This window comes from Astyanax mexicanus, chromosome 5, assembly GCF_023375975.1.
Source record: "Astyanax mexicanus isolate ESR-SI-001 chromosome 5, AstMex3_surface, whole genome shotgun sequence".
In the NCBI taxonomy this organism is placed as follows: domain Eukaryota; kingdom Metazoa; phylum Chordata; class Actinopteri; order Characiformes; family Acestrorhamphidae; genus Astyanax; species Astyanax mexicanus.
In genome coordinates, this window is record NC_064412.1 from 15,549,503 (window position 1) to 15,572,279 (window position 22,777).

Below are 22,777 nucleotides of genomic sequence, written 5' to 3' on the forward strand. Positions count from 1 at the left end.
CGCCGAGCGCGACAGAGAGACAGGGGATTAATGTAAACAAAATCTGTCCAGATCTGTCTTCTTCTATATTTTTACATCATTCAGTTTAAACAACCTTACAGGATACAGCACTTAAGTTAATTATTTAATATAATTAAATACCCCTGATATAGAAGATGCTTCTGCTACTTTTAAGTTGTATGTCTGGCTGCATTTTGGCTCCAGTGAAAACAATAAACGGTAACAGAGTGACCAACAAGACACAAACCATATGTAAATACTGTAAGTAAATCCTACACGTGACTGTTTCATAGGCAGTTGTACTGATCCCTTAGCTCTGTACTGTATTAAAAAACATGTTCTGTCTCTGTTTGCACTTCAAGCATAGTCTTAATCTAACTGGTTATGTTTCTGCATAGTTAAATTACAAGATATTTAGGAGAAAAAAAATACACAAACCATAGTCTTAATATGACTGGTTGTAGTTTGCACTATATAAGACCTAGAAAAGTTGTATTTTTATTTTTTATTCTTATTTTTCTTCCTTAAAGAATCACTGTGTGAGAGAAACCAGTCTGTTAAGTTTGTGGTATATGATTTTGTCCAAAAAAAAAATAAATAAAACGTTTTTAAATCTCGTCTCGTCTCGTTATCGTGAACCCAATATCGTGTCTCGTCTCGTCTCGTGGTATTAGTGTCTCGTCACACCCCTACTATACACACAAAAAAGCAAACAGTTCAGACTACGTTTAACCAACACCAAAGTACAACAGCAACAGTTGGATAGGTACAGGAATTAAGAACAAAGAAACTGAGCTTCACATGGTGGTTCTGTAGAGGAATTCTGTGACTTCAGGGGACTTTATCTAATTTTTAGAGACAATAATCACACCATACATCATAAAAGCCCTGGAAAGAATGACAGGGCTCTTGCACCATTTTAAAAGTCAACTTTAATGCATTCGAAGACATTTTTAAGACAAAAATGTAGCCAGAATTCCTTTGGTAGAAAATAAATGTTTTAACGATTTCAATTTATCATTTTGTTTTCTTAAATCTGTTAACCTCTCCCCAGTAATGTAGCTAACTCGTTTATGTTAGCTAGCTCTCTGCTAATGTTAGCTAGCTCACAGTTAACGTTAGCTAGCTCACAGTTAACGTTAGCTAGCTCACCGCTAACGTTAGCTAGCTCACCGCTTATGTTAGTATGTTAGCTTGCACTCCGCTCACTTAGTTCTATCCTCGGATTAGATGTTTATGGTGGGCCACTGTGTTTTACCGCCCGCATTAAACGCACAATGTAATATCTACAATTAATTTACAGTAAATTTAAGACAATTTAAGACTTTAATTACCCAGATTTTAATTAAAGACATTATAATACTGGGAACCCTGTGTAATGTGGCATCACCCAGTACTGATCTGTAACTAAAAATGGTCGCAAAAATATCTCATTTTATCCATTATATTCTAATGTGAATATTGAGACCAACAATGGATTTCAATCTGTCTTCAGCTAATGTAATAAAATACAATGTTTGATATAAATCACTTGTGCACTGTGGGAAATTGCAGTGTCATCAGAATCACACTTGAATTCCACTTTCTTATTTTTTGGACACTGAGAAAAACAGATGATGATCTTAACAGTGCCCTAAAGGTAAATAGGCATCAATTTGACTTAATTCTACGCTTTCTCTTTGTCTTTCTTTATAATTTCTAATTAGACTAGCAATAAAAGCCAAAATCTGAGGGGTTTTTTTTCTACAGACCATGTAAAAGTTCTTCAGCATCCTTACTTTCCTTGTTTACTGTTGCCAAGTCTGTTGGCAGGCCATCAACATCCACTACATTCTGATTAAGTGGTCTCTGAGCTACAGATTCTTGTGGAGATAGTGAATATCTACAGAAGAAAGATAAAGTCTTCACAGTGTCTCAAGACTGTCAGAGAAAAGCAGCAAGAGAAAAAAAAAACAGGAAGGCATGCAGATAAACAGGGATATTCTGGGTACAGCAAAACAAAAAATCACTACTTTTAAAACAGTCTTGGTCTCAAAACATTCCAACTGTCTAATTTTTTATGGAAACACAGGCAGTGACTAAAAATACACATCAGAGTTCATTCTATCAGGGTAAAGGTTAAGCAGAAGGGCAGGGGCTTATGCTGAAGTGCTGGCAGTGCCAACCCAATCTGTGCAGTACATAATTAGAGCCTGACCTCCAAACGAGACCTCCAAACTAGCGACAGCTTTATTCAACTTCTGAATCAATCTCGGTCTGATGATATGATCCAATATTTTTTCCACAAATTAGCAGTTTCTAACTGAATCACATCACCTCACGTGAAAGGAACATCTAAAAAAAAATGACAGACAGACAGACAGACACAGCTGAACAGCTAATTTACCTATAGTTAAATCACTACTGTTAGTGTTAAATGAATACTGTGAGTATCGATGCACCGAAATGAAAGTTCTTGGCCAAAATTAAAGCAAATAAAATGTGAAAAACAAAAATCTAATTTTTGTATTAAACTGCCAATATTTACCACTGAACAAATTCCCCAAATAGCTTGAATATATATATAAACAACTAGCTACAACAATTATTTATTACTAACATTTACTAACATTTACACTACACATTCTATTATCTCAGCAGATATATCAACAAAGCACCATACATTTACCTCAGCAGGGCTATTCTAATCTTTAATTTATTTTAGTAGTCCTATTCTTGTCACACATTTAGCCAGCTAGCTCTCACTGCATTTTTAATCATTATAATCTTGCCATTTTAAATATTAATTGTACCTTAGCTTAGCTATTTTAGTCACACATTTAGCTAGCTTAGGCTAAATTTAAAGAGCCACTAAACCCTAAACCATATTTTTCCATTAATAGCTTAAGCAGTCCTTCTTGAAATTTTAAGAGGCACACTTCTACTGCTGCTGCTGCAGTTCAGCCAATCAGGTCTCCCTCCTGCCCCGCTTCTAAACCCATACATCACCCAGTGCACCTTCTAAACTACTCCTCCCATATTTTAAAGCCTTTTTCAAATTTAATCTGACGGTGGATTCGGCAAAAATCAGCAGGTTTAGTGTTCATTTAAGTAGTGCTAGTTAAGTCACATGTAGCTAGCTAAATTAAAAATTAATACAGAGAAAGTAGGACAGGCTTCTGGTGACAAAAAGTAAAGAGGTTGGAAACTAAGAAAATGAACACAAAGAGTGATAAGGGATACTGAGCACTTTATGTCATTTAATTTATGTGAGCAAAGTGTAAAAATTACAGTGGTGATGCTCAAAGCAACCCTAACAGAGTACACACTGAAATACAAATAAATGAGTCATTGTTCTGTATTTTCAGTGCATCCCTAGCTGTAAATTGTAACAATTAACTGATTGTGGCTAAATTTGTTTCAGAACCGGATCGGATTTACTCTTTTCCCCCTCAAACACCCTGCTAGACCAGATCCATTATTTCCTGCTCTTATCAGCCCATTACTGATACCAATCTATACCGAGACGCAATGTCTATAATGAACCTAAACTATAGGTGCACCATTGAGCCCATAATTGATTTTCTATGGCTTAACTCATGAACCTAATCAGTTTCCATTTACTGCTATATCCCTCGCTTCACACTTACTTGCACCTCTTATCTACTTGGACTTATCAGTGGTCAACATCACCTTCTATTAACCAGCGGACCCTCCTACACTACCCTATCTCAACCTCCAGCCTCTGCTACCTCATTATCAGCTTCATCTGCTTCTATTCAGAGAAAAGTGAAAGGGACTGGAATTTTCTGAATATAAAACAAAATATATGTGCACAATTTAATTAAAGCTCTGTAGAATAAACTGATATCAGTATCAATAATGAATAAAAATGAATGTTGACCCCAGAATTGAAAATGAACATAGTGTGCTGCAAGCGTCATGTTAACAAACTAGTGCATCAAAACATATATATAATATTCTTGAAAACGTACTTTTTTTAACTGAATTACTTTATTTTAGTAATTCAGTTAAAAATAGTGAAACCATCACTGACTATCAGTAAATTAAGCATTTAATTTGGAAATCAGGGGCTTTAAATCTGGAGGAACAGTGGAGGGACACACAGTCTAAGCTGCTCGAGGTCTAGTGTGAAGTTTCCACAATCAGTGATGGTTTGGAGACACATGTCATCTGCTGGTGTTGATCCACTGTGTTCTATTAAGTCCAAAGTCAGTGCAGTGTTTTCTCAGAAAATCTTACAGCGCTTCATGCTTCTCCCTCTGCTTCTGACAACATTTATGGAGATGCAGATTTCATTTTCCAGCAGGATTTGGCACACTGCCCACACTGCCAAAAGTACTAATTGTTCTTATATAATATTCTAATTTTTTGAGACACTGATTTTTGGTTTTTCATTGGCTGTAAGCCATAATAATCAACAATAATAAAAAAAAAAACTTAAAATAGATCACTCTGTGTGTAATACAACAATATAATATATGAGTTTCACATTTTAAATTACTGAATTACTGAAATAAAGTATATTTTCACTGATTTTCTATTTTTTGAGATGCACTAGTATAAACACAAGAGACATACTTGTGTCTAAGGTAAAAAAAAACAAAAAAACATATGTATTAAATAGGGGTGCCTCACAGACACAATGTTAAAATCACTATAAAAAAAAAAAAAAAAACTAACTAACCTCAATCTAGATCCCAGTGTAATATAACTGCAGACACTGATGTGCTTGTCTAGTTTTTGTAGAATAGAATAGTCAACATAATATTTTTTTTCTGACATAAAAATTAAAAGTTTTCCGTTTTTTATAATGCAGAACAGGACAAACAAAAATACAAAGATGTGCACCTTCTGGTTAAAAATACAATCGGTCACTGCAAATTAATTTTTAGGATGAATCTAAACTAAGTACTTTTTTGTATTTAGCGTAATATTGTATTCTAGCTATTAATAAAAATAACAACTTTGCAACTGTAGATAAACCTAATTCACTTGAATCCAGTAAGTTTAAACATTAAGCAAAGCTTATGTCAGCCACTCTAAAAAACTGGCACTAAAGAGAAGGAAATGAAACTTCAGAACTGTGACTCAGGTACTACGCAGATCACCAGTTTCTACACAGATTAATAATAAAAATACAGAAGAGATATGAGCAATGAGGCATGAAAATGTTAAGTGTTATAAGTCATTTTGTTCTTGGCTGATGAGGCTGAACTCTGCAGATAAATGTGTGTTTTATTGGTCCAGTGATACTCAGAGATTCTTCTGGGCACAGTCTGATATTTTTGACTTCATTGGCCAACAGTGCTTCACAAACCACTCCATTAGATTTATTACCCATAATCATATAAACATGACTGACGCACACAGCCCAACTTAAAGCTTCACTTTCTGCAGCTCTGTTGCAATCTGACCCCTCCAGAACTGACTGCAGTTATTATGGTGTTCATGTTTAATTATGGTGTTCATGTGTCCTGTACTGTATGTATCAAAAAGATAGCATCCATACATTGGATAGAGACATTGGGGAAAAAACGTTTCAAGCTGTGCTCCACAGAATACGATACAATAAAAACATTTTTTTTTTTTTTTTTTTTTTATGTTGTACTTTACTATACTAAAGAAATGAACATTTTTAGCCGGAACCAAACCCGAACAAAATTAAACATTTAGATGAGGGCAAACTACAGAATACCAATTTTCTTATCACAGAATAGCTCAATTAAATGCTAGGGCTAAGCCCAGTAAAGCTTGTATCTATCAAAAATATATATTTTAAGCATTTTAGGCTCTCAAAACCATAATAGACCATCAGTAAATTTTGCATTTCATTTGGAAATCAAGGGAGCAGAGTCTGGAGGAAGAGTGGAGAGACACACAGTCCAAACTGCTTGAGATCTAGTGTGAAATTTCTACAATCAGTGATGGTCTGAATCTTACAGCACTTCATGCTTCCCTCTGCTGACAACTTTTATATAGATGCAGATTTCATTTTCCAGCAGGACTTGGACACTGCTGACACACTTATATAATATTGTAATTTTCTTTTTTGGGTATAATTGACTGTAACTGACAAAAACAGCCAGTTTTGAAAGTTTAGTAAACTGATACTAAACATGAAAAGCGATGCTAAATGTTTTATTTTGTTTCATTCCGAGGAAAGCATAAAATAGACTTACTTAAATAAAACTACTGTTTGTCTGCTTTCCGCTCTGAGTGAGGGTCTGACGAAGCCATTAAAAAAATAAATAAATAAATAAAAAAACATTTGTTCCCCCATTAGAGGAAACACTGAAAGTCTTTGTTTAATTATTTTGTATAAATTATACATATTAATATATGTATGAATTATCCTGTCTTTTTAATTTTCTGCTAAAAATTGCCCTAAAAAAAAAGAAGTGTGGCAGAATAGCTAAAACATATACTGAACAATATTTTTGGTTACCAAATATTTGGTGCAACCCTAAGTCATTCCTTAAGTAAAACTTAAGGCGGGACACTAAAAGCATAAACAACTCATTTTTGTCTAATACATATTATATATATGGTGATTTGGATATTTCCACATATGCTGAAAATCAAATCACTGAAACCTTACTAACCTAACAATTAGTGATAACTTACAAATATGCATCTGCCAGTTCTCTTAAACCACTGCATTCAGCCCACCGCTCTGCATCGAGTGGCACCACACTAATCACTGCAGACTGCCAGAGAAAGTTAGTAGGCCATCAGTAGCAGCATGATGGAAAACACACTGGTTTATTTATATTTATAAAACACACTCCACACTTGACCATATGCAAGAGTATATTACTTCAATGAGTCTATAAATAATGATAATTCACTCCAGAGGCTGGACCAACTGCCAGGTAGCAGGAGTTTTTTTTACTGGACTGGGAAAATCTGCGTCTAATGACAGTGCTGAGATCACTGGTGTCACTCAAATATTTCAACTTCTCATCTCCAAGTTTTACTTGAGATATACAGTGATCAACCACAACATTATGACCACTTTATTGTTTTTACACCCATTATCTATTTTCTTTAGCGTCACTCATCATATAGGATCAATTTGTGGTTCTATAATTACAGACTGTAGTCTGCATCTGTTTCTCTTTTTAATTTATAATAATCTTTAAAATAATCTTTAGAATTCTCAGCACTGCAGTGACACTGACAAACGTGGTTATTAGTGTGTCAATGTGTGTGTTGTGCAGGTATGAGTGGATCAAACACAGCACCTTAGTGTCACTATGCAGAAACAATAGTGGTCATAATGTTATGTTTAATCTGTGCATATTATTATTGTGTATATATTTACCCCAAAATTGTCAGTGCGACTTATAATCCGCTTTATGTATGAATTCTCCCAGTCAGGTTGTAAGCAGCAGTAAAGCCACTCCTCTATGGTACAGCGTTATACAGGAGTTGCAGCAAAGTTTTTCTCCATTGCCAAGGCTGGAGCAGTATTAGCATTAGTCGCTAACCGGAACACTTTCGCAAGCATTTTCGCCGTTCAGAGGTGAGAATATCAGACAAACAAGCTACATAGGACAAACCGCTAGCTGACAGTGGAATGGCTTACTGGAACACTCAGGGTTCCTCGGTGTAGCGCTGTCAGGCAGCATATACTAGCGCTAAGTGTTTCTAACCACGGCTAGCACTGCTGTTAACCACGTTTAGTGATAAACGCTGCTAACCGCAGCTTACTTACAGTTTTCAGGAGAGAAATCTGTGTAAATTAACATCCAGCGCTCATTTAACTTTGAAAGAAAATATATTTTTTGTTTTAAAGAATTATAGTTTAGTTTACTTAGGTGCTTCTACAAGATTCCCTATTAGAAGGGAAACATGGAGACACCACTATTGTCACTTAAAATGCATCTTATAATACGGTGCAGCCTTAAAAGTAAGTGTGTGCAAAAGACCCCCAAACATGACCCAGAGCCAGGGGCTTTTCATTAGAGCAGCATCAACAAACCTTAACCATCAATCAGAAAGCAGAATTGTTAAAGAAAAAGAAAGCGAAAGAGAGAGAGAGAAAGAGAGTTCTAAATGAAGAGGAAGTGTAAAAATGAATGGACAGTGGAAGAGAGAGACAGTAACTCTCTTTCCACTCATTTCAGGGAAGACTCTTATCTGTGCAGCGACTGAGAGAGCACGGAGTGCAGGAAATATAATTAATCAGATTTCTCCCACACATGAACAAGTCCTCAGCCACCCGATTACAGCGTTGCTGATATTCCCCACAGGAAGAGAGATGTGGGGCAACGAACTGCAGCTAATACAAGAAACAAGCCACTACGAAGTCCGAGACGGACTGAGTGAATCCTCACATTAACTGGATTTATTTTGGGGCTCCCGTGTCCCATTTACTCTGTTACATCCACATTCTTTTTTTTTTTTACAGTTAGATTTTCTCCACCTGCCTCTCACTTCAGGGTTGTAGAAGGAAACTTTTGAACTCATGCAGGTGTGAATCAAATTTACTCAGGATTTCAGGCATGACCGCAGAAATCAGGGCTTTAGGAGTTTAAACTCAATTCATTCTGTGGTTTATGGAAACCTACACTCTTAAAAAATAAGGTGCTTTAAATATTTTAAATTTGGCAATGCCACAGAATAATAGAAATTGTAACTGAGATGCGAGTCAATGTGCAAAACCTTTATATTGAAAAAAATGGTTCTTTAGGGCATGTTTACACCTGGAAGTCCAATCCAAAATTGATAATTTTGTTACACTGTATATGGTCTAGTCTGGTTAGTTTTAGTTTCATACTGTTTAAAATTATTTAGTTTGTTTATTCTTTCCCTATATTTTACACTGACTGGTTTGTAGAATGATGTTGTGCTAAATTTGGCCTACCTGTCAAAGTCTGACACCTCTCTATGTGCACATGCATTATGCAAATCAAATGTAGCAGATTCCTGTCCAGATTCTTTAAATTCTGTTTGTGAATAAGGGTTAATCTACAGTTACAGTAGGTACAGGAGTCATATGCATTGAACATAAAAGAGGATCAAATTTCAGCACAACACCAGTTCTTTTTCTTCTTCTGTTGTTGAATGTAACTTCCTGCATTTAGTTTGAAAGTCCTAATCATCCAGTCATTCAGTTACAGTTTACAGTAAGGTCACAAATAACAGTCCTTACAACAGTAATAAGCATTGTTAAATAGTTCAATATTGTCTCAACTAATTATTAATTGACACTAGTTAACGCAATAATACACCACTACATTTTAATGCTTGAGAGTGATGTAAATAATGAATTAAGAAAATAATTAAAAAACAAAATAAAATAATGCCATCAGCTGCCAGAGCCCTAAGAGAGCACAAATTGGCCTTGCTCTCTGTGGGTGGGTAGATGATGCTCTTTCCCCTCATCACTCTAAAGGGTGATGCTGATCAGCACAAGGCTGCGTCTGTGAGCTGATGTATCAGAACCGAGTCATTGCGCTTTCCTCCGAGCGCTCTGTGATTCTACTTGGCAATGCTACATCAGCAGCAGTTTGAAAAGAGGCAGAGTCTGACTTCACATGTATCGGAGGAGGCATGTGCTATTCTTTACCCTCCTTGTGTTGTGGCATCACTAGTGATGGGGTGGGGGTGGGTATACAGCTGAGTAACAACTGAATGGGTGGAACTATTGGCCTAGCTAAATTGGAACTAAATTACTTTCAATAATTTGTTACAATTTAGTTTTTTTAGGCTGGACTGTGGTTAACAGCACGTTTCACACCAGCTACCTTGCTTTGAATTAAACTGAGAAATCAGAACCAAACAAGGCAAGTTTGAAAGCCCCCTTCTTCTTAAACATGAATCTAAAGTATTTTTTTAACTGCAACGCTTAAAAAAAAAACTATTTGAAGCACTCTTATTTTAAGGCTGTACTCCCAGCCAGGAGTGCCTTAATAATGTCTGATGTCAGTCCAATTTCACTGTGGGCCTGAGTGAGCCTAACCAGCTGCATATTTCATATTTTTCCATTTTATCCCTCTAAAGCAAAATCTTGATCTACATTCAAAACATATTCTTATGTGTGCTGGTGCTGTGTCTCCAGAATATCAAGGTTAATAGCAGTTTCTATATTAATTTAACACAATCTTTCTTTTAATGTAAAATTAAAACACAACACACTGATTGATATAGTGATAGTGCTGATAAAATAAATAAGGTAAAGGGGTTATATAGTTAAACAAGATTTTGTCCCCTTAAATATAAAATATAGTAGAATCAATCTGTGGACTTGCAGTTTTTGAAGACATTAAAAAACAATTTGAAAATTCTTCTACTATTAGTTCTTCTTCTATTTTTCATGAATAGTCAAGAAAAATTGTGTAGACAAGTTTGATTTCTCAATTCTAATTCATTTAATTGTTGTTTAACAGGGTCCACTCCTACAAGAAAAAATCCTGTTTATTTAGCCTCTTCCCCTGAGGCCAATAATCATACTGTTTGTGGTCGACTCCCTCTGTTTTTCTAAACTGTTGCATGTGATAAAAGACATGATAAAGATAGAGGCTGTGATGAAGGATGGCGTATGCTGACAGATCTCGCCCACTCGCTCCCTTAGTAATGAAGAATTGATAAGAAGAGGCGTGTACAGCTTAAAAGTGAATACATCATCAATACAGCTTTCAAAGCAGGACATAATGATATAAGAAAACACAAATAAAAACACTAATAAAAATAAGCTTCTTTAAAGGAAAAATCAAGTTAAGAGGAAATTAAACTACACAAGCTTACAGAAATCTTTGCTATTGCATTTTATGTGTTAGTCATTTGGGTTATTTTAGATGCCTATGCTAATCACTAGGGGTGTCACGATTTTGATATTTCAAATTATGTCATGGTCTCGAGCACTGAAGTCAAAAAGAGGATCGACGATCCCTCCAGCAAATGGCGCAGCACGCTGTAGCTCAAAGAGCAGCCCTTTCTCCAGAGAATGTGGACATTCTCATCTTCTTAAAGAAAAACTTGAAAATATAAAAATAACATTTTTTTTGTCTAGCCTCAAATATGTTAAGAGTTTTGGTACATTAAGGAGCATCTTTCTCTCAGATAAAGTTAATAATAAACTTTAACTTCATTCTCAGGGACCAAAAAGTCTTAAAGTCTTATTTTTCATGTTTCACTGTTATAGTAGGATAGAGTTCAGTTTGATAAGGCTCTAATTGTTCTATTATTTTTTACATGACTGTTCCTGTATTTTTTTACTATTTAATTTTTTAATCTGGTATTTAAATGGCCTTTAAAAGATAAATAAGGGTGTTTTTTCTGGGATTAAAGGCGTGTTTATATATATATATATATATATATATATATATATATATATATATATATATATATATATATATATATATAAAATGAATAATACATGTTCTGTACAAATAAAAGGAAATGTACCTGCTGATCGACACATCACTGAGGGCGGGGCTTGGTGACCTTGATGTAATTTCTATAATCTCATGATTGGTTACTTCCAGCGTTGTGGAAACCGCTTTCTGGGGCGTGTTCTGGACTGATGCAGGATCAGCTGTGTCAAAAAGAACATGGAAGATGATCAATACAATGCAAAGGCAATTTATTCCAATGTTTCCTTAAACTGGAGACTATCTATGTAGAATTATAAATAAATGTTATTGTGGCAGTTTCCTAAAAACTCACGAACATAAATTGCTTCAAAACTTTTGAACAAAGGTGTTACAAACACAATTAACCAGGGAAACAACAATTTTTTTTTTAGATGCATTAATACATTTACCCAATTACGGTCCCAACCTCCTGCCCTATTTCACTTTTTTTTTTTTTTACAGAGCCTGGTTCCATATTAACATTTTAAAAACATTTAGCTATCATTTAGAACTTTTATAAAAAAAAAATACAAAGAAAACTTTTGTTAGCTTCAAAAAAAAATCACAAATTATTTTGAAACTACTACAGATTACATAGAAGATAAAGGATATTTAAATCAACAACTACAACAAATGACTTGAAAACAAAATAGCAGGATGGTTCTAGGAACTACACCCACAAACCTTAACACATGACATACAGCGCTGGGGAAAAAAAAGAAACCACTTTAAAAATATGTTTCTATGATTTTACCAAATTTAAAACCTCTGAAATATAATCAAGAGGAAGATGGATGATCAAAAGCCATCAAACCAAACTGAACTGCTTAAATTTTGGCACCAGGAGTAAAGGCATAAAGTTATTTAAAAGCAGTGTGTAAGACTGGTGGAGGAAAACATGCCAAGATGCATGAAAACTGTGATAAAAAAACAAGGATTATTCTGGACTCTTAACTTTATGAATATGAACTTGTTTTCTTTGTACTATTTAAGGTCTGAAAGCTCTGCATCTTTTTTGTTATTTTGCCATTTCTCATTTTCTGCCAATAAACGCTCTAAACGACCATATTTCTATTTGGGAGAAATGTTGTCTGTAGTTTATAGAATAAAACAACAATGTTTATTTCACTCAAGTTGAAGTGGTCTCAACTTTTTTTCCAGAGCTTTATATAGAACAACTTTATATACAATAAAACAGTAATAAAGTGTAATAAAAAATGAACAACAATAGCACATCTAGCATTGTTATGAAAGCAGAACAGCACACATTTAAACTACTTTGTATTTGGCCTTTCACCAAATTGTTTTCTCAAGGCTATTGTTCATCCTCTTCATCGTCAGATTCAGAAAGTATCAGAATTGAAATCTCCTGCAGTTTCGTTTGTTGTGGGATGTTGAGTGATGGTGCGGCTGTCTCCTCTTCCTCTTCTTCTCTTGCTGCTGAGCTTTGTGATATGCATTGTGAGATTCAGATCACACATTTGGCACACTGCTCTTGGCTTGTCAGGGTTTGATTTAAAATGTCTCCAAACAGCACAACTCTTTGGCACTGTGCCATTCTCTTACAGCCTCTGTCCTGAAGCGTGACATTGTGAGTGAATCCTGTGCTCTGAGTGGGAAGAATTTCTTATGTTTTTCAGACACAGGCAAAGCAAAGCCACATGCTGCGTACATTACAAATGCAGGGATGTTATAAAGAACAGTAAAGGTAGAGGTACTGAACTGGCCTGCCTGCAGTCCTGACCTTATAGAGAATGTGTGGAGAACTAAAAAAAAAATTAAACCTGGGTTCCAAGTGGTCCAGCGGACTAAGGCTCTGCCAGTAGATATGGTTTGAATCTTGGTCATGCTGCTTGCCCTCAGCAGCCGGAGTCTAAGAGAAAACAATTCGTCATGCTCTCTCTGGGTGGGTAGATGGCGCTCTCCCCCTACATCACTCCCAAGGTGATGTTGGTCAGCACATTCTAGCTACTCGGGAATGCTACATCAACAGCAGCTCGAAAAAAAGAAAAGAGATGGCGTCTGACTTCACGTGTCAGCCAAACATGTGGTAGTCTTCACAATCCTAGTGTTGGGGAGGTTCTTTGGAGGGGAGGTTGATAAAATTTATTAAGTTTGTAGGACGAATGGAACAAAATAACACATAAGACACTTGATGCTAGAACTTCTTTTAAACATTGTGAGCAGATATGGCGTTTGCTGTACCATCTTAACAGTTTTTTGGAATGTGTTGTTAGCTAGAAATGTATGTTAAAGTCAAATCAAAGAAACATCTGCATCCCAACTTTTTGGCTTTGGTGTTGTATACTTATCGCTCAAGCCAAATAAGCATAAAAATATTTTCTGCACAAGTTTGTACATTGATTATTATTTAATAATTGGGTTGTGTAATAGCAAGGACCTGACAGTATGACATGTATAACAATACATGATCACAGTTCGTAATATATTGCATTTTTTTCCCAATCAAATTCTTAAAAAAAAAAAAAAAAAAAAAATCAAAATCATTCAAAAAATCTGATTAAAAGGAAAGTTACATTTTCCAAGAAATCAGAACAGTGGAGTATGAAGACCGAATAAAACACTGCTATCTAGGAGTCGCTGGTTAAACCCCGCACTAAATGAATTATTATATGACAAATCTTTATATGCAAACTAATAATTAAAAACCCATACTGTGTTTTAAAGAACTGATAGTATTGCAAAACATAATATTAACCACTTTACAGGCCTTGTCCCATTTACAAGACCCTTTTTCTCTGCAATAAAATAAAGTTATTTACATTCTGAAAACTTGGAGAAGCAGCCTGTCTAGTCTCTCTACTCCACTTAATAATTTCAGATCAGTAACAGCAATCAAACCCAAATTCTGAAGGAAGATTTTGGAAATAAACATAAAAACTAGACAACCGTAACAAAACTAAAGGTTTGGAGGACATGAACTGTTTCATCTGTATTCAGGAAAATACTGATTTTAAAAGGAAGTTTAGGAAAGTGACAATTTTATGATTGTTTTTCATTATATTTGCATTAAATTTGCAGATTTACTAACATTTTTAAAAAGAATTATAATTTCTATTACGATTACAACTTGTAGAATTTGTAGTAACGTTTCTTAAACAAACATGAAACCTTTTTTATGTAATGCTTGAATATAAATCTTCAAGATTTAGGTGTGTAATATCAGGCAGAAAGAAAAAAAAAAGATGCTGGCCTGTTCAGGGGTTAAGATACTTGACTTTATCAATATTTTCTTACACCCCTGTTCAATAATAAAACTGAGTTAAATATTGTTGTGATTAATTCTAGGACTAGCAATAATCGGATTATTGTTATTAAGATTAATTCTTGTCTCTTTAAACAAGAACACTCCCAGTAGACACAAAGCTCTTGCCTTATCCCTATGATAATCAGAGACTGTTAATATTAACCTTCCATTAGCCTAAACAAATCAGTATGGGATTGAGCAGCTTAGGCACTTAGCATTACTTGAAATAAATCAGAGACACATTTCAAGTACGTATACAAGCCTAGTGCTTAATGTCTTGCTCTACTGAGTGCCTCAATAGCAGCACGGGGAACGTGGGAGAAGCAATTGCCTTCCACTCACAGGTGGCTCTTAATTACACTAAGCATCTGCTTCTGCCTTCCCAGTTTTTCTGCACTCACTTCACAGAGTGATTCACCAGCACTGCACAGCAAACCGGCAGCTGAGACATATATATTCATCAATTCATCAATAACTGAAAACATTAAGGTGAAAGGAGTAGGAATGAACATAAAAACGGTCGATCTTATGTAAGCTTAAAGTGACCAGTGTTGTGCTAAACCTTTCAGACACGCTATTTGTCACTGCATTCATCGACGCAAATTTTTATTGATTGGTTTCTCTCCTTTTAAGGTGTAATTACAGACAATTACATGACATTAAAATCCCACTCAGCACTGAATGAATACAAAATATCTATAATAAAGAGTTATTGTCCCTTTTCATGAACAGAAGCACAGTATGGGTCCCACATAGGTGACTTACTCTCAGATTTGGTGTTCTCAACATAAATTCAACATACACTACCACTCAGAAGCTTGTGCTCACTGTGAAACTTTCTTGTTTTCAACTGAAACACACATACAGCTCTGGAAAAAAATAAGAGACCACCTAAAAATGATGAGTTTCTGATTTTACCAAATGAAAAAAAACTTCTGCAATAAAATCAAGAGAAAGAATGGATGATCGCAAGCCATCAAAACAAGCCGAACTGCTTACATTTTTGTGCCTGGAGTGGCATAAAGTTATTCAAAAGCAGTGTGTAAGACTACTGGAGGAGAACATGCCAAGATGCATGAAAACCATTTCTCATTTTCTGCAAATAAAAGCTCTAAATGACAATATTTTTATTTGGAATTTGGGAGAAATGTTGTCCGTAGTTTATTGAATAAAACAACAATGTTCATTTTACTCAAACATATACTTATAAATAGCAAAATCAGAGAAACTGAATCAGAAAGTGAAATGGTCTCTTAATTTTTTTCAGAGCTGTAAGATTAGGAAATATAGTGAATAAACAGACAGTCAGACATTGTCAGCGTAAGAAATATTGATTTAAAAGGACTATAACTGCTCAGAGCCCAGTTTTTGCTGAGTGCCTTCGACAAGTCTCCACTACTGATTACATTCAAATTTCTATTAACTTTAACTAGGAACTTTCTTACTGTTTCCACTGCTGGTGTGGCTATTTACCTGAATATATAACACTTGTGTGGATGTGCAATGTCTGACCAGAGGAGGATGGGCCCACCTTTATGTGTTAGTCTTGATAGTACATGTGTTAGTACATGTAATAATACAATGTGAGCCGTGGTTCCTCCCAACGTTTCTTTCTCCTCCAGCTCTGAGGTATTTTTTTTTTTGCCTCTGTTGCTCATTAAGGGTTTTCTGTTGTATGTTCAATGCTGTTGTATGTTCAATACTTCAGATGTTGCCTTTCTACAACTAAAGTAAGTGTATTTACCTTCATGGGCTCTGTGTCAGGAAAAACATAATGAAAGATACTAAGGAGAGCTCCACTTATTGAAGTCATGTTCATATATTGGCCAATAAGCCAATAATGTTATTATTGTGACATGCCTAGACCCGTTAGAGCAAAGAAAACAGCAATCTGTGCTGGACTGGTTGCTCGTCTTTATCTTGTCGCTTATAATGTGAATTTGCTATAAAAAGCAAATCAAACACTTCATTGGTTACCAATATTTAACACCATGTAATGACATAGATGCCCCAAAACATGAACTTTTTTTAGATAAAACTGTTTACAGCTGTTTAGCAGATTTGAAAAGAAAGGAGAGGTTATGTTTTCACCCACTGAAATCAGATTGAACAGTATTATTTTGGTGAATCTGAATCAGTCCTGATGTCTAGGGTCATTCTGAGATTGAGAGTTGAGAGGCGTTGACACCTCTCAGCACAGATTCTGGAGCCTTTATATCAGAGGACAGAATGTGATAAACAGCTTTATTTGAGTATTTCTGGTGGTTACTCCTCATAAATTGCACAATTTCACCCCGAGCCCCCAAATGATTAATCTGAAATACGCCGGCTCCAAGATCTTCAGGTGATTGGACCTGAAGCGTCGGGAGCCTTGACTGAATGGGAAGGATGCCTAGAGTCCATGCAGACAGTAAATAACCATCCCAAACAGACACACACAAACAGAGCTATTTCTGCACTGGAAATTGCTTATTGACTCAGGTCCACCTGGACCAGCATAGAGACGTTCCAGTAGCCTTATTTTGGAGAGAAGCCTATCTCTGATGGAGATAATGGAGTTGTTGTTACCTCCTGAACACGACGCCTCCACCGGCTTCTTCTCCTCTTCCTGCTTCATCTGAGTCCGTCTTGAAGTCTCCAAACGACCTCTGACTTGAGCGATGAGACGGGAAAATTCACTGCTGTGTTGTTTCCCTAAGAAGAAATGGGACAGATGGGAAATGAAAGATTATAGTGATATGACAAAAGTAGTGCTTTCAACCTTTACATGTGATTGACCCCAGATTCCTACTGTAATTCACCGTTTTTACAAAAACCTAATTATGCATTTTCATTAGAAGTTTCACTGTTGAGTTTTAAAAGGTAATTTATTTTTATTTTTATTTATGCTTAAAAAATTATTAAATTTCAAAACTCTTCATTCAGCCCGTTTGGCTGGAGCATCACACTATACACTTATTTTTGTCTCTCTCCAGAAAATACAGAGAAAGAACAGCATTTTAACTTTAATTTAATGATTTTAATCATGAGTTGTCACAAAGTATTGTTAAAATTAATACAATACAATTTTAAATGATTGACACTGCTAACAGAAGTACAATTTATTTCCATTTTACACTGATTATTTTATGTATCTATTTTTTAAAAGCATAAGCCTTGAGGAGGAAAAAGCGATTATTTACTAAATGTTGTGCTTAGCATATTTTTTGCACTATAAGACAAACTTCAAATCCTTTCATTTTCCCGAAAATCGACAATACGCCTTATAATCTGGTGTGCCTTATGAATGAATTCTACCAGTCAGGTCATAAGGAGCAGTAAAGCCACTCCACTAAGGTACAGCGTCATACTGGCGTTTCAGTCAAGTTTCTCCAGCACAGAGACTGGAGCAGTATTAGCATTAGCCGCTAACTGCAGAGCCAGCTCGTTCGCCGTTCAGAGGTGAGTATATTGGACTGTAGTTTGTGTGTTTACTGTGTTAAAACAAGCTACGTAGGACGAACCCCTAGCTGATAGCCCCCTGGCTTACCGGAACACTCAGGAGTCCTCAATGTAGCGCCTTCGGGCTGCATCTACTAGCGCTAAGCACTGCTAAGCACGGCTAGTGCTACTGCTAACCACGCTAAAATATTGAAAACCTAAGCGTATTGTAGGTTAACGGAAGCACTTTACTCAGCCAAATAAACAGTTTTCAGGAGAGAAATCTGTATAGATTAACATCCAGCACTCACTTTGAAAGACTTGATTTTTTTTTTTAAGAATTACAGTTTTGTGTACTAAGGCTCTGAATTAGAAGGGTAAGGGATGGCGACAACCTTGTCCCTCAAAAGTGCTGCTTAAAATATGCTTTATCTATGAAAATAGACATTCATTGATAGTGTGCCTTATAGTCCGTAAAACGGTTATCACTAAAAAGATAAATTATTCCGAACTATAGAATTAGATGATAAATTAAAAAGAATTGATACTACAGTTTTATTCTATACAAATCTGTGTAGCATTCAGAGTGAAATAACCATCTCTTTACAGATATTTAAAGTCCAAATTATATGATTAGTTTAAGACATGCAATCACATCAACATTACAACAATACTAGATACACTAGATCATATTAAGCAGATGAGTTAATGCACAAATACCACAAAAATGCATATTTTCAAATAACCCACTTGCATAATTCATAATAAAATTCTGATCTATAATAACAACACATGTATTCACTTCCAATGTACGTTTTAAAACTAAGCACACCATGAAAACTCCAATCAAGTGCAGATTTTAAACACAAGCGCTCATTCAGCAGAGCTTCCTCCTTCTATTTTACCCAGAAAGGCAAAAACAAACCATCCAAAAAGCCAATAAAAGAAGAGCTAATTCCAAATCCATAATGCAATTCTCTAATCGGACCGCTCAATCTCAAATTACGAATAAATTATTAAAGCCAGAACCAGTTGAAAGACCCATCCAGAGGGCATTGTTTAGAGAAGAACCTGCCAAATTCTGTGAACTACATCACTTAAGATGGTGATCTCAGAGAAGCCCTGGAGAACTGATACAGCGATAGCACACAAATCCCTGCAATAGAACACTATGCTCAGTTTACAAAAAAAAGAGTGCTGTACTGTAGAAAAGTAAATGAAAAACATACTGTAAGTAATTCTGTTAGTAATTCGATTAAAGTAAGACTGAGCGTTCTGATACGGACACGGACACCAATGAGTAACAGTTAATGGATGTTTCCCCCTTTTAGAGAAGCTAATGATCCAACACAGTTAACCACCACAGCTTAACGAATGCTAATTAGAACTCCTTATCTGCTACATCAGGGATTTTCTTCTCAGTGGACTATACTTCTGAATCTATTTAACATTACCCGAGCCATGGTAAATATGTACCAGTATAACAATACTAGTGTTAATCATCTTTTTAATAAATGTGGTTAAAACGTATTACTATATACAGTCCAGTCACAATATTAGGACGAACCCTGTTTCTACACTCACTGTACATTCTTTTATCTCCACTTAGCATAAAGGCGCACTTAAAATCCTTAAATTTTCCCAAACCTTATAATGCACCTTATAATCTGGTGCGCCTTGAGTATGAATTTTACCAGTCAGGTTGTAAGGAGCAGTAAAGCCACTCCACTAAAGAACAGTGCTATACAGGAGTTTCAGTTTAGTTCTATAGCAGAGGTGAGTATCATAGGCCTGTAGCCTGCTGCTAACCCCAGCGAGCACTGCTGGAGCAGTATTAGCATTACTCGCTAACCACGTTAGCACTAGCGGTTAGCTGCTGATGCTAATGCTGCTGCACCCAGTCTTAGACTAAATCTGGAAATCTAAGCTTACTGTAATAAATAGAAACACTTTACTCACCCAAATAAACAGTTTACTAGAATTTAAAAGTCGGTGAGACCTGCTTATTTAGAAGAAAAACATGGCGACACCACAGTTCCTTAATAGTGTCACATAATGCACCTTATGATCTTGTGCGCCTTATGCATGAAACCAGAAAATAGAAAACATAATCTATAATCATATAAAATATGGTATATCTGTCCAATATCATTTATATTTTGTGACTGCTCGACAGGTCCATAGTGGTGTCCTTTGATAGTGGATCGCTGCAGGTTTTGCCGTATTGTTAATCAGGGATAGGTCTAGTGATGAGCTGGCCCTGGCATAGCCTCTGTGTCTTTAAGGCAATCTCTTAAGAGGGCGGAGTATTGGAACAAGTATTGTCCTGCTGCTATTAGCGCACTCAGTAAAGTGCGCATTCAGAAAAGGTAATGCAGTCTCTGACAAACTCTGGTAAATTATTTACAAATACCTTTCATTGCAAAGAAAAATGGTTAAATGAGTAGATGCCTATAAACATCTAGGCAAATTGTGCATCTGTGCACAATTGTGAACAGCTATATGCGAACATATGGTTGAAAGCTGAAACAAATATACATTACCACCATAAAACAATAAATGAAACTTGATTAAAGCATGAAAAAAAGAGAAGACTATGAACTTAGACTTAAAACAGCCTGGCTTTAAACATATTTTCACTGTGCTCTTTTACTGGACACATAGGTCTCCATCCTTTATTTGCTTATGAAACATCTCCCAGGCCTGCCTGGTTACCATGACCACCATTTTTTTAAAAAACTCGAAACGATTGCGTCTTCTGTGCCTCCCATGTCCACAAACGCCCTATTTAAAAAGGCCTAAAATAGCTCGTCACTGTGGTTTTCTTATGTTCTCTGCAGAAAGCAAACATGAAGAAATGTCATGTGGTCAGGTCAATCAAAATCTCTTTAATACACTGAAGAAACATTTGACACCTAGTGATGAAATCTCACATTCTACCTCTGCTGCATGATCACTCCCACCTCTTCAGAGCATTCAGGTAAAGATTCTTTCTGTAAGGGTAGATTTCTCATGCTCATGTGTTAGACAACAAGGAATAAGTATATTAGGGGTGTATGATATGTAGGACATTGGCTTGGCTTTACTTGACTGCATTTATCCTAGGATAAGAAGTAGTTTGGTGTGTTTGTTCACTATGGACCTCTACCTCGCTCTACATCCAGCTTTGATATGTCACGTTAGCACATTCCGCATTGTGTAGAGCTCCCTCTGTTGATGCATGTAGGGAGTTTGCTGCAATTTACAATGTTATTGCAGCTTAAAAGGATACGATAAGCACATAAAAAAAACAGATATCACAATAATGATACAAATATATTTACTCTTAAAGCCCTAGATAAAATCTGTCTAATGATGCCAGAAAGGAGAGTAATGTTTATGGAGCTGTGGTTTATAGAGAGCAGCTTGGCTGCCCACTAATGTATTCCTCTCCACTCTGATATAACACGTACTTCATTAATGGATTCAGTTGCTTTCTTTTTATCTGAAAACTGATTAAATACAACATTAAAAGGTTCAAGTGTTAAAATGTTTCACAGCTGGAGACTGTGACCACTCTTCTAACAGGAGACAGGGTTTCAGACAGACTGGAAATGATCAGCATGCATTTCATGTCAGAGAGAGATGTCACAGACTGAGCTGCGGAGCATTCTACTGGAAATATTCAGTGCGAGCCAGTTCAGCAGATTTTTAACAAACTGCATTTATGCTGAAAATGTTTCGTATAAATAAATAAATAAATAAATAAAAAGTGTCAAATGTCCAGCTTAGACTCTTGTTTCATGGCACTACTCCCTACTAATTTCTTCTTTCCTCTCATTTTCCTCTGTTGTACGGTGGACTGCACAGTGTAGTGTCTGCTAACAGTCATCTCAATATTAGTTTCTGCAGCAGTGACCTCCCAGAGGCCTGCAAAATGAAAACGGAGCTCCAATAATCCTAAAGGGATGTTGACTTAAAGGAATTGTAGACTGAAGATAATATACATCCCAAAGCCAGAGATTAATCCAGAAACAGGAGATGTAATCCAAATTCACCTGGATTCGCATTACAGATGAATGCAGAATATTAAAGTTTAAAAAATGCAGCAAAATCAATAAAATACAGATGTTTTACAAAGTAGATCAGCATCATTAAAACATTCTGCGTTGAATAAATTTCAACGAAAACTGCAATTTATTTCAGTTTAATATAAAGTGTTTTTTTCTTGTTTTTTGTTGACCTACATTTATTCAGAGCTTTCAGGTGTAGTTTCTTTCTGTAAGTTCAGATTTCTCATGCTTAAAACACAACAAGGAATAAATATATTAGGGGTGTATGAAATGTAGAATATTGTTGGCTGTACTTGACTGCATTTTTGCATTTTTTTTTGGTGAGTTTGTTTACTGCGGACCTCTACCTCACTCTACATCCAGCCCTGAAATGTCACATGAGCACAGTCCGCAGTGTGTAGAGCTTTGAGTTTGCTGCTACTTACAATATTATCACAGCTTATATTTTTCCATGTGCTCATCATAAACCTTATATCACGATAATGATACAATGAATTAATGGCATCATTAGAGAATGAATTTTAATGAAAACTGCAATACATTTCAGTTTGATATAAAGCGTTTTTCTTGTACTTTGTTGACCTACATTTATTTACTTTAAAGCAAGATTTTATTGCACTTTTACAGCTTAAAAATGCCAATGATGCTCCACTGAACTGTAATAGGGAGGGAGT

The 22,777-nt window shown here is 35.7% G+C and overlaps 1 protein-coding gene across 3 annotated transcripts in view; it reads right to left on the reverse strand.

Annotated features, from left to right (window-relative positions):
* Positions 1–22,777, reverse strand: part of rad18 (RAD18 E3 ubiquitin protein ligase) — a 91,801-nt gene that overhangs the window by 29,124 nt on the left and 39,900 nt on the right. For all 3 annotated transcript variants that reach the window (XM_007254375.4, XM_007254373.4, XM_007254374.4), the window contains 2 exons: positions 17,200–17,325; positions 11,416–11,545 (listed from right to left, as the gene is read on the reverse strand). In XM_007254375.4, coding sequence (XP_007254437.2) covers positions 11,416–11,545; positions 17,200–17,325 — 256 coding nt within the window. The remainder of the gene's footprint in view (positions 1–11,415; positions 11,546–17,199; positions 17,326–22,777) is intronic.